Raw genomic sequence first — 12660 nt, forward strand, 5'->3', positions numbered from 1 at the left:
AGAGAGAGAAAGAGAGAGGGGAGAGGAAGAGAGAGGGAGAGAGAGAGAGAAGAGAGAGAGAGAGGAGAGAGAGAGAGAGAGGAAAGGGGGAGAGAGAGAGGAAAAGAGGGGGAGGAGAGAGAGAGAGGAGAAGGAGGAGAGGGGGAGAGAGGGGGAGGGAGAAAAGAGGAGGGGAGAGAGGAAGAGAGGAGAGAAGAGAGAGAGAGAAGAGAGAGAGAGAGGGGGAGGAGAGAGAGGGAACGAGAAAAAGAGAGGGAGGGAGGAAGAGAGAGATGAAAAGAGAATAGAGAGGAAAAGGGGGAGAGAGAAGAGAGGAGAGAAGAGGAGAGAGGAGAGAGAGGGAGAGAAGGGAGAAGAGAAGGGAAGGAAAAAAAGGAAGAGAGAGGGAGAAGGAGGGAGAGGAGAGAAAAGAGAGAGAAAAGAGAGAGAGAGAGAAGAGAGAAAGAAAGTTCAAGAGAAAGAAGAAAGAAGAAAGAAAAAAAAAGAAAAGAAAAAAAAGGGGGGGGGGGGGGGGGGGGGGGGGGGGGGGGGGGGGGGGGGGGGGGGGGGGGGGGGGGGGGGGGGGGGGGGGGGGGGGGGGGGGGGGGGGGGGGGGGGGGGGGGGGGGGGGGGGGGGGGGGGGGGGGGGGGGGGGGGGGGGGGGGGGGGGGGGGGAAGGGAAAAAGGGGAAAAAAAAGAAGAGAAAAGGGAAAAAGGGAAAGAAAAAAGAAAAAAAGAGGAAAAAAAAAAAAAAAAAAAAAAGAGGAAAAAAAAAAGGAAAGAGGGAGGGGAAAAAAAAAAAACCGAAAAAAAAAGAAAAAGGAGAAGGGAAAAAAAAGTTTATTATTGTTATTATTTATTATTATATTTTTTATTTTTAAATTATTACTCTGATGTATTTTTTAATTTTTTTTTAAAATTAAATGGCTTAATTACAAATTAGTCAATTACAAGACCTACCTGTTTGCCTCATTCCTTGAGCTTTTAGAAAATATGCCTGTTATTATCATCTTTGTTGATCATATTATCAATGGTGTCATCATAATTGTTATTACAATATTGATAATAATAGTAATAATAGAAATAATAACTCATCTTTCAAAGACAAATCAAGAAAAGGCACGAGTGGGTGAGGTCAGGTAGAAGTATTAATCAAATTCCTTGGTGACTAAACACTTCTGTAACCATCTATACGAAAACAAAATAGAACAGAACAACACAGGAAAGACGACGAAAAAATGCACTTATTAAAGGCAAAAACAGGCCGTTATTATTTGTTTTAGAAAACTGAATTTGAAATGAGAATATCTAAGATGATGGTATTATTACTATTATCACACCCGAATAACCCTTTTTATTGATATAAATAGGATGGGATCCCCGCTCAAGACCTACCCTCTCTAGATGAGATTCAGTCCAAAAACCAAGTCGATATGAAGAGGAAAGTGGAGGGAGGAATGAGTGGCGAAGATTCACTTGCAGCATCTTCAGTAAAGTCGAAGGAGGGAGAGATAAGCAGCCAGGATTCCCAAGCTGCCTCTTATGCAAGCAGCGATACACCTTCATCTGATTCCCCTTTGAACTTGAGACGCCTGATGCAGCATCTAGAAGAACAGTATAAGAGAAAAGCAGGGATGGGGTAAGAGTCAAGTGTGGCCACTCTTTGAATTTACAGTTTTAGTTGTACCAAGAAGGTATACCAGGAGATAAAAGAAAACATGCAACCTGGCACATACATGCAAGTGCTCCTTACCTTTCACCCTTCACCCCTACACTAGCACACAGCCACATGCACACCCCACCACTCTCATGCTATACATGTATACATACTTCAATTATATATATATATATATAAAATATATAATATATATAAATATATAAAATATATATATAATATATATATATATGTATATGTATATGCATATGCATATACATTTAAATGTATGCATATGCATATACATATATATGTATATGCATATGCATATGCATATGTATATTATAGTATATGTATATGTATTTTGTATATGTATATGTATATATTAATTTATATATATATATATATATATATATATATATATATATATATATAATATAAAATAAAATATATATACATATATATATATACATTATATATATATATATATACATTATATATATAACATATATAATATAACATTATATATAATACATTATATATATATATAATATATATATATATAAAATATATATATATACTATAAAAGGTATGCTCATGTTTGAGCAGCCGTGGACCTCTCCACCATCCTTCGCCACTAAACCCGATCTTACGCTTTTTCTTTCCACTTATACTATCGACAGCCCGCCAATATCTTTGATATTTCGCTCAGTCTTGTCTTCGGTTTGCCTCTTCCTCTGTTTCCTATCACCATCCCTGTCAGCAAGTTTTTCTCAATTTCTTTTACCTTCCATTACATGACCAATAAACTTTAATTTCCTCTTGTTCAAGATGTCCAACAGTCGGTCTTTACAATTTATTTTTCTCAGACTTCATATTCGTCTTCTTCCTTCCAGTAATACGCAGTATCGTCTGTAACCCCAATTTCAAAACATTGATCTTTTCTTGTCTATCTACTTAAAACCCCCCCAAACACCAGAAATATGAGCAATTGGGAAAAAAAATGGTTCAAAAACTCAGCTTTTTTTGGTAAGGTAATGTTGGGTTTTTCCCAAAATGTTATTGAGAGCAATTGTGGCGTTTTTTGGGCAATGGTAATTTTCTTTTTATTCCGGTAATCATCATTGTTTGGGTTTAAAACAGCCCCAAAAGATAATAAAACCTTTTTCACATTTCCCCACAATCATTCCCATTGATTTAACTGTTCATATTTTTTCATTGCCGGTATTTTTAAAATTTTATGACTTTTTTTTCTTGCATTAAGAAACAACCCAGCCTTTTCGCTTGCTTTCTAACTTTATCTAGTATTTGTTGTATTTCAGTATCTGCTGGAAATCAAAAAATATGGGGCGTCCCCTCAATTGATATTTTGTATCCCCCAAACTCATAGTTCCTTTAAAAAAATTTTTAGAGCACCTCTCATAATTTTTCAGAAATATATTAAAAGAGGTGCGGAGACGAAGAAAACCCTGCGTACCCCTTTGTTTGACTTCGAACCTTCTGTTAACCCCTAAGGGGGTTTTTTACAGCTGCTTTTTTGGTCATAAAAGGTTTTTTATTAATTGGATATGTTTTTTGGGAAACTTCATACTACTGTTTTCCAGAGGATATCGTGATCAACAGTATCAAAAGCTTTCACATAATCGAGAAAACAGGTATGGGTTTTTTTGATTCTCTTTTTTTTCTTATGATAAATTTTTAAAATTTGAATCTGGTTTTGGGTCCCTTTTCCGGGGGGGCGAAAAACCGTTTTGTTCGTGCAATTTTATTTTTCTTAACTTAACTTCAACTTTCAGCAAAAATTTTCAAAAAAAATTTTGTGCTGTGACTTATTAAGGCAATTGTCCTATTATTGTTGCATTGGAGTGGTCACCTTTTTTAGGTATGGGAGAAAAGACTGATTTTCCCCGTTTCTGGCCATTTCTTTTTTTTCCATATTTATGTACAAGGTTTGTAGGAAGTATTCAACACTTTCGCCCGCATTCTTAAAATTTGTTCTCTGTTATTTTTATCTATTCGGGGCCTTGTTATTCTTTTCTTTTTTATGGCTTTTAAACTTCGTCCCTGTGGCGGGGTTCATCCTCGCTGCTTTAGTCTAATTTTGTTGTTGTTAGATTTTTTTTTTCTTTTTGTAAAGTTTTGGGAAAAATATTGATATCTATCTTTTACTTCTTTTTCCCTCACAAAAACGTCCATTTCAGTTTTTTTAGTGTCCCTTGTAGGTTTTAAAATTTTCGTGTGATGTTCGTACTCCCTTGGGAGAGTTCTTTAGTTGTTTATTGAAGAAAAATTTCAAATTTTCTGGCAATGTTCATTTTAAAATTTTTCCACTTGTCGCAAAATCTTTGAATTTTTTTTTTTGTTTTTTTTAAATTATTTTTTAACTGGATTTTTTTTATTTACCTTTTTATTTTAGGCATCTTCTTGTTTTAATTTCATAGTGTTTTTTTCAGATTCCGGGGGAATTGCTTTTTTTTTTTGGCGATAGTTTCAACAGTTCGCAAGATTGTTTTATATATAATATGTATATTAATATATATATATATATTATATATGTAATATTAAAATGTATATATATATTATATATTATATATTATATATATATTAAGTATTATTATGTATAAATATATATATGTAATAATATATAAATGTAATTTTATATTATTATATATATGTATAATATTGTAATTTTATATTATATGTATTGTATATATGTATATGTTATATGTTAAAGATAATATTATATAAATTTTATTAAAAATTATATATATAATATATATATATAAAATTATATAACATATTATTATTTAAAATAAATATAAATTTATATACATATATATAATACATATATATATATATATAAAAAATATATATATATATATATAATATATATTAATTAAAATTTTTTAAATTATATTTTATAATTATAATAAAATTTTAATATTATATATTAAAATTTTATATTACTATTAAAAAATTAAATATTGTGTGAGTGTGTAATTTTCCCCAAAAACATTAGATACCAGTTCAAAAACGGGAGGGTCTGCTTGAGCATACCGGGATTTTCTGGTGTTTTTACCGTATCCACTGCCCCGCTGCCGACAGTTTCACCCCAACCCTGGTAAGGGAGCTAATGGGGGCTATCCTTGTTTAAGGGGCCCCCAGGGTGCCGTTTTTTGTCTTACCCAGGAAATTAGAACCAGTAGTGAACCCTAAATAAAAGGGAGTTTTCATTTAATTTTACTTAATTTTACAATGAAAAGGGCTTGTGTTAGCGCACAGTTTCTTGTTTAGCTTTTGTTTTTCCCATTCTGTTGAAGGAGGGACGGAGGCCAGATTGACATCTGCTTGGTGACTTCCACCACAAACACCCAAGTCACCAAAAACACCAGCTGGGGAGAAGGCACAAGATATGAAGCCTCCAAAAGTATGTAGACCTTTTTGGGTGTACATAAAACCAGTTTTGTCGCCTCTATTGTGGTGGGTTTTAAATAATATAGAATTAATGTTATTTTGTCTGAAACATAAAATGAATAGAAAAAATGTCATGGCATATGCACAAGTACATACATACATACATACATAAAAAACATACATACATACATACATACATACATACATACATACATACATACATACATACATAATACATAAATACACGCACACACACACACAAACACACACACACACCACACACACACACACACACACACAAAACAACACACACACACACACACACACATATATATATAATATATATATAGGTGTGGGGTTTGTGTGGGGGTTATGGGATTATGTATGATGTATGTATATATGTATATATGTATATATGTATATGTGCGTGGGGTATTATATATATATATATATATATATATATATACATATATGTATATATATATATGTATATATATATATATATATAATATATATATATATATATATATATATATATATATATATATCGCGGTGGCCGAATGGTTAGAGCGTCGGACTCAAGACTGTCACGACGGCAATCTGAGTTCGAGGGTTCGAGTCACCGGCCGGCGCGTTGTTCCCGTGGGCAAGGAACTTCACCTCGATTGCCTACCTAGCCACTGGGTGGCCGAGCCAGCCCAAGTCAAGTGCTGGTCCCAAGCCCGGATAAATAGAGAGAATGATTACCTAAAAAAGGTACCACCGGCACTCTCCGTGGAAAGGAACTGGGGACCCTACCACGTACTCACTCCAAGAGCAACACAACATGAAAACTACAATTAAGTATCATGCGTGGACCACGGCGGCTCGACATGAACCTACCGTTAAAAAAAAAAAAAAAAACGCCGACCGCCTCGTCTCTCTGCCACCAACACAAGGCAGGCTAGGCAGACGGCGTGCTATCCACAGGGTCGTGAACACTGAACAGTTCCAAGAGGCACCGAGCACCACAGCGTCCCCAGAACACCACGAGGGGAAACGCCACCTGGAGAGGCAGGGCACGAAATAAACACAAAATGACAGTCTTCCTTTATTACACAAGTTATTTACCCGTAAACTTTTCTATAGGCACAATACAGGGGGGAAACCAGCATGTCACACTGCACGATACAGCTTATAACAGGGCAACACAAAGTTTATCAGGTCACAAAGGCACACACGAGGTCTTCACAGGAGCAGCACCCAACTCCGTCTCCTGGCTTGTTCCTCCGCTCCTCCGCTCACAGCCAGCTGTGTCATGTTTGCCCAGGTCCCGTCCCTTCATGTTAACACATGCCCAGGTCATCCTTTCATGTTAACACATGTTTCGCACAGAGACAAAGACCCACTGGCGTAGCAATATATATATATATCAACATCAATTAACGGTAGGTTCATGTCTGAGACGCCGTGGTCACAGCATGATACTCAATTGCAGTTTTCACGATGTGATGCTCTTGGATGAGTACGTGGTAGGGTCCCCAGTTCCTTTCCACGGAGAGTGCCGGTGTTACCTTTTTAGGTAATCATTCTCTCTTATTTTATCCGGGCTTGGACCAGCACTGACTTGAGCTGGCTTGGCCACCCCAGTGGCTAGGCAGGCAATCGAGGTGAAGTTCCTTGCCCAAGGGAAACAACGCGCCGGCCGGTGACTCGAACCCTCGAACTCAGATTGCCGTCGTGACAGTCTTGAGTCCGACGCTCTAACCATTCGGCCACCGCGGCCTTGGCGAACATGGGCTTCCATGATTTTTCTTGGCAATTTAGAGCGGTGGTTTGCCATTGCCTTCCGCCCGGTGTTTTTTTTGTTTTTTTTTTTTCCGAGTCACCATCTCTATTTACCCGGCACTGACTTGGGCTGACTTGGTCCCCCAGTGGCTAGCAGGCAATCGAGGTGAAGTTCCTTGCCCAAGGGAAACAACGCGGCGGTCGGTGACTCGAACCCTCGAACTCAGATTGCCGTCGTGACAGTCTTGAGTCCGACGCTCTAACCATCGGCCACCGCGGCCCCGATATATATATATATATATATATATATATATATATATATATATATATATATATATATTATATATACTATAGTAGTATATATATAAAGAGAGAGGAGAGAGAGAGAGAGAGAGAGAGAGAGAGAGAGAGAGAGATAAATAATAAATAAATAAATAAATAAATAAATCTATCTACTATCTATCTATCTATCTATCTATCTATCTGTGTGTGTGTGTGTGTGTGTGTGTGTGTGTGTGTGTGTGTGTGTGTGTGTGTGTGTGTGTGTGTGTGTGTGTGTGTGTGTGTGTGTGTGTGTGTAGGATGTATATAATCTTGCATCAATAAGTGTTTATTTTTTTGCCCTCCTCGTATGCTTCATAAAATGCAGAAGTTGATTGTAGTTGCAACATGGGCTGATGACTGAAGTCATTGTTACAGGTCACAGTTATATATATTTGATTAATAATAGACTTTATCATAGAATTGTTATCAAATTCATATATAGGTCTTATATCAACTGATTCAAGATTAATTACACTTATTTAGGAGAGAGAAAAAAAAATCTTATGCAATGGATATCAAGTTGTATGAATATAGATTCTGGGGGAGTTTATATATATAAGGGCCATTATTTACATTTCTGTAAACCCATTTGGCACAGATGGCATGAATACATGCCATGCCCACTGTAATACAAGTTTATTATTGCATTTACACACAGATAGCTCTATAAATACTTAGTCACCAAGGAGTGAGTTATTAGTCCTACCTATCTCACCCCTGTTTACCCTTTTCCTTGACTTTTGGAAAGGGTCTTTTTTATTATTTCTTTGTCTTAAATGTTATCAAGATTTTAATAACATTTAATATCATAACATCAATAGCAATGATGATAGTATATCAATATCTATATCAATTGTATTAAAACGAAAAACATATTTTCCTGCCATTCAAGGAATGGGGAAATCAGGATCGTCACTAGGAAACTACTGACAGACTCCTTGCTGGCCGAGCACATGTAGAGCCTCTGTATGTAACAAAATTCACAAAAAAATACAGGGGACAGAACATAAATCTTTGGTCCTTGGGTTAACTGCTCTTCCTGTTATGGACTGTTTAGTAGTGTCTTTTGATACTAGAAATTGTGAATTTGTTGCATGGAATAGTCAGGCATTATACCAGATTGCAATTATGATATTTTACACAGCTTAGTCATAGGTGTTGCTTTTCAGTGTGCAAGATTCATTTCTCACAAACCATCCGTGGAAGAGATACGGGATGATTATCCTGGAGTTACTGTACTGAAGGGCGTGGATTTCTCAAGAATACCTGCTCTCCTGTTAGAAATGCAAGAAATGATGGACTACAAGTATGTGAAATTTTCCAAAGAACCTCTGTGAGAGCTTTTATAGTTTCACCACTCAAGCCTAGTTCTTTTCCTATACTGGCCAATGTACCAGAGTCTCCCCATGTCATCTTCCCTTTTCCTGTTTCTTTCTTCCCCTCTTTACTCTCCATGATGTCATCCATCTTTCTTTTGCATCATTATTTGCCTCCCCATCCTCCTATACTCACACTGTGCTCATTGTTTATCCATGCATACTAAAGTATGCATGGATAAACAATGAGCACATTCTCATTTTCGTTCTCATTACTTAAATTTGGGCTTTTAGATGGAGAATGACAGCAGCTTTAGGCTACTTTAAATAAAATTTCCCCAAAATACTGTTAGGAAGATTCTCTGTGAGAGAACATTTCTCTCACATATTGCAGTTGACTTTCCATTCTAAGCCTAATGATGTGATACTGTGCTCAAAAAAAGCAAGCAAGCAAGCAAGCATGTCCATATGTACAGGAGTTGGAAGCAGGGACATTGGGATATGCTAGTCAAGGTCTGATGTATCTTGTCAGGCCAAAAAATCTTAATCATGTCATGAATAGATGTACCAGTTTCCAGGATGATCTCTTGCATTGGACAATTGCCAAGCTATGAAGTAACATTCTGTTGTACATCTGTACAGCAGAATGTATGTTTAAAAAATAAAATTATTGTTAACAGGTTAAAGACTCCTTTATCTGGCTGTAGTTCATTATAAATCTATGTATATTGTTATCACTTTTTGAAAATAAGTTTTCTTTGTAAAGATGATTACACTTAATAGGTATTGGAAATACCTTCTTAATACAACAATAAAGAGCATGAACATACCGTTATTGATGATGATACACACCTAGTATAATTTTGTCACTGTTATTTTCCAGAACACAGAAGGAAATGGACAAAGCAGGCATTCTTCCCACAGATGTCCAGAGGCTAGAAATAGAAGCCCAGCTCCTTCGAGAGGCTGAGCCCTTTTACCTCAGCCAAGATCTGAAATGGAAACTTCCTGGACGCAGTGGTAACTTGAGAGTGTTCAAACAGGAAATGTGTAACAATATTCCAGTCCCGGACAATGTAGCAGATTTCATATCCAGCACAAAAGACATATATGACCAGCTGAACTCCAAGTACAATGTCAATGGAAGCAGTTTAAATTCTACAAGCAAAGTAAATTTACCAAGAGATAAAGACATTCTCAGACTACTTAAAGAGCCCAGGAACTCAGCTTTTCAGGTTCTCATTCTTTTAAAAGTTAGTTGCTTTTTTTAAATAAATTTAAAAATGTAAAGTATAGGAGAGAATAAGGCAGAAATCTTTATTCTTGTCATTTTAGGCATATCGATCTGGACTACATTCAATTACGCTTTATATCATTAGTTGATAAGAATCTCAGGTTTAAAACAGAACAGTGTAAAAAAATTATCTAAATTGGGTGCACACATACAGGATATGTACCCATCATTTTGAAATAAAATAAACTAAAACAGTCCAGGCTTAGGACGATGCGGATTTGGGGCTTGAAAAATTTGAGGCGTAATGTATCCCCGTTAATACAAAAAAGTGTAAAAAATTTGCAAAAACATTCCCCAAGGGGTTTCTTTTTTTTAATGCCCCTTTAGCTTTTTTTCAAATAAAAAAACTATTACAAACCAATATTAAATAAATCCTTTATTTTTCCATGAGAAATTTGGGTTTTAAGGCCTTCAAAACTTTTTAATGCAAGGGAATAAGAGGGTTTGTTTGCGGAATTAATGTAGTTAGGCCCCAAAATTTTCTTTTTAATGAAAAATATAATCTTTTTTTTATCTATTAAAACCCAACCTAGAAATATGAAATACAATTGGGAAAAATATTTCTAAAACTGCCAAGGAATGGTGGTTTAAGAGTCTAGAAAATGTGGCCTTTAATTGGTAATTTTTTTTATTCCGTGAACCATCATTGTAAGATTAAAAACCTAAAAAAGTGCCTTTCCTTTTTCACACATGCCAATATGGTGATTTGGTTAAAATTCACATTTTGGCGGATATAATTGATACAAAGTTTGAAAATACAGAAAAGGGAAAAAAAAAAAATTGGAAACGGGAGTTTTTCAAAACTATTTATTAACCTCAATTGGTTTAAATTTTCTATTGCTAGTTTTTTAATTAAAGGGACAGAAAAAAAACTTTTGAAAATTTGGTTAAAGAAGAGTAGGTAGTAGTACCCCTTGAGTGTGGTTTTAAAACCGTTTTTTGAAATTTTTGGGGTTTAAAGCTTTTAAATCCTTTAAATGTAAAGAATTTAAACCCTTCCAAGGGTGGTGAATGGGCAACCAGAGGGAGCACCACCTAGCGCTTAAAAGATTTTCCTGCGAGGTTAAGTAGGAACCCTAACCTGGGGTTTGGGAGTTTTTCCCCCCTTTTGTACAGGCTACCTTTGCAAATAATCAAGATGTTTTAACCTTGCTAGGGGCATTAAGGCTTGCCCCTTCATGAATTAGCCTTATAAATTTTATTTCATTGGTTTTCCAACCCCTCATTTGACCACAGCTCTGAATGATACTCATACCCCCTCAATGTTTGCAGCAACTCTATCCATTTCCAAATTATCCACCCAGGTCTTTACTCATCCTCCAAATACACCGCATCCTCTCTCTTCAAATCCACTCCATCTTCTACTGCACAGTCTTCTTCATTGTCTAACCCCCACCTTCCTTTTTACCTCTCTTTCACCCTTTATTGTCCTCCTCCCAACAATACTACCTCTCTCCATCCCACTCCATCTTCCTCCCACCCTTGCCCCTTCAAATGCTTTACCTCTACAAACTTTTCGAGTACCCTTTTTTGGGCCCCAGCCAAGTCGGAAAATTTTCTTTGTGTTTCCCCCCTACAGCCCCGTGCTCTGACAAAAACCCTTCTCTTCCAAACAATTCTCCAAAAATAGGTAGACAAAGTTTCCTTTCACAGCCCGTTCTTATCGTTCACACCTTTTCTCCAGCGTTTTGGCATATCTCCTTGCTGACCCCCCATTTGCCAAAATTTTTCCTGCCCCAACTCCCATAAAGTTTTGCTGACCCGAAATTGGTTTCTGGTACACTATTCCTCCCAGGAGGCCCAAACATATGTCCTACACCAGTATTGCCAAGATCAGCTTCCGTAGATATGCCCTCCCCCATGAAGTTTATATTGGTGGGTGTCCTACCCTGTCCGACCATATCAACGCCTTCCCCATCAGTGTCAGAAGTTGGCATTTTGGCCACCTATCAAACACTGTCACTCCACAGCCTGCTTTTCCTCTATGTGCCCAAACTGGTCTGACTGTTTCAAATTGCTCTGCTGTCACACACGTTGTCCAGTTGTGGTGGCTTCCATAATGTATTTTATAGAGCTCCCCTGTCTACAAGCTCGAATCTGAGGTAGAAAGTTCTCAGATTCAAACTAGGCCTCACTCTATATGAGGCCAGACAAGCAGCATGCTGACAATTTTTTTTTTCTTTCTACCTATTCGAAAATTGTACTTCGCTCTGCTCTCCTCCCACCTTCTCAAGAAGTTCATCATCTCCCTGGCACCTCTTCCTCTACTCCAAACCAACCTATCCCTACTCCCTCCTCCCCCAATCAAATTCCTTTTCTAGTCAAAATCCAATTACTCTAATCTCTACCACTTCTCTGGGCCTATCCCCCCTCCTCCTCACTCTACCTGTCGCACCAAACAATCTAAACTTTTCCACTCCATCTACCAATCCTCTCCTACACCACCTCTTCCTCTGCTCCTCAGACATATATTCCTTCTTTTCCTTCTCATGAGAAAACCTCTTTTTCTCATACCCTCCCACTCACTCCCCTCCAAACCTTGAAGACATCTAAAGTTCTTAAAACATGACTAAGATAATAATTCACCCCCTCGCCCCCTTTTAATCCCTCCCCCCCAATCCCTTGCCCGTGGTAGTCGGGGGGGGGCTTAGGAGGCGGAGACGGGGACCCAAATGATGGGGAACTCCCCAACCTTGGACTCAGCCCTCGACTCAACTAATTTGCATGGTCTTTATTTTCCTTCCCACTTTCTTTTTCTGTCCTTTCACCAAAACCCTCTGCTATCCACCTCCTAAGGTGTGAGAGCCGTGCTGAAAGGATGAAAGGATGACTTAGTGCCAGTCCTGAACGGCCTGAGGGAGCCATGGGCAGGGTATTCCCCTGATTTAGTTATCTAGCCCTTACCCCTCAAG

General features: G+C 37.5%; 1 protein-coding gene across 1 annotated transcript; it reads left to right on the plus strand.

Annotated features, from left to right (window-relative positions):
• Positions 1 to 1349: 1349 nt before the first annotated feature.
• LOC119570269 lies at positions 1350 to 10787 on the plus strand (the record flags this gene model as incomplete). Its single annotated transcript, XM_037918077.1, has 5 exons — positions 1350 to 1618; positions 8031 to 8093; positions 8283 to 8444; positions 9338 to 9707; positions 10710 to 10787. Coding segments are annotated over 5 exons (942 nt in total), but the record flags the coding sequence as incomplete, so codon positions are not given.
• Positions 10788 to 12660: the final 1873 nt, after the last annotated feature.

Source organism: Penaeus monodon, unplaced genomic scaffold, assembly GCF_015228065.2.
Source record: "Penaeus monodon isolate SGIC_2016 unplaced genomic scaffold, NSTDA_Pmon_1 PmonScaffold_2361, whole genome shotgun sequence".
NCBI lineage: Eukaryota > Metazoa > Arthropoda > Malacostraca > Decapoda > Penaeidae > Penaeus > Penaeus monodon.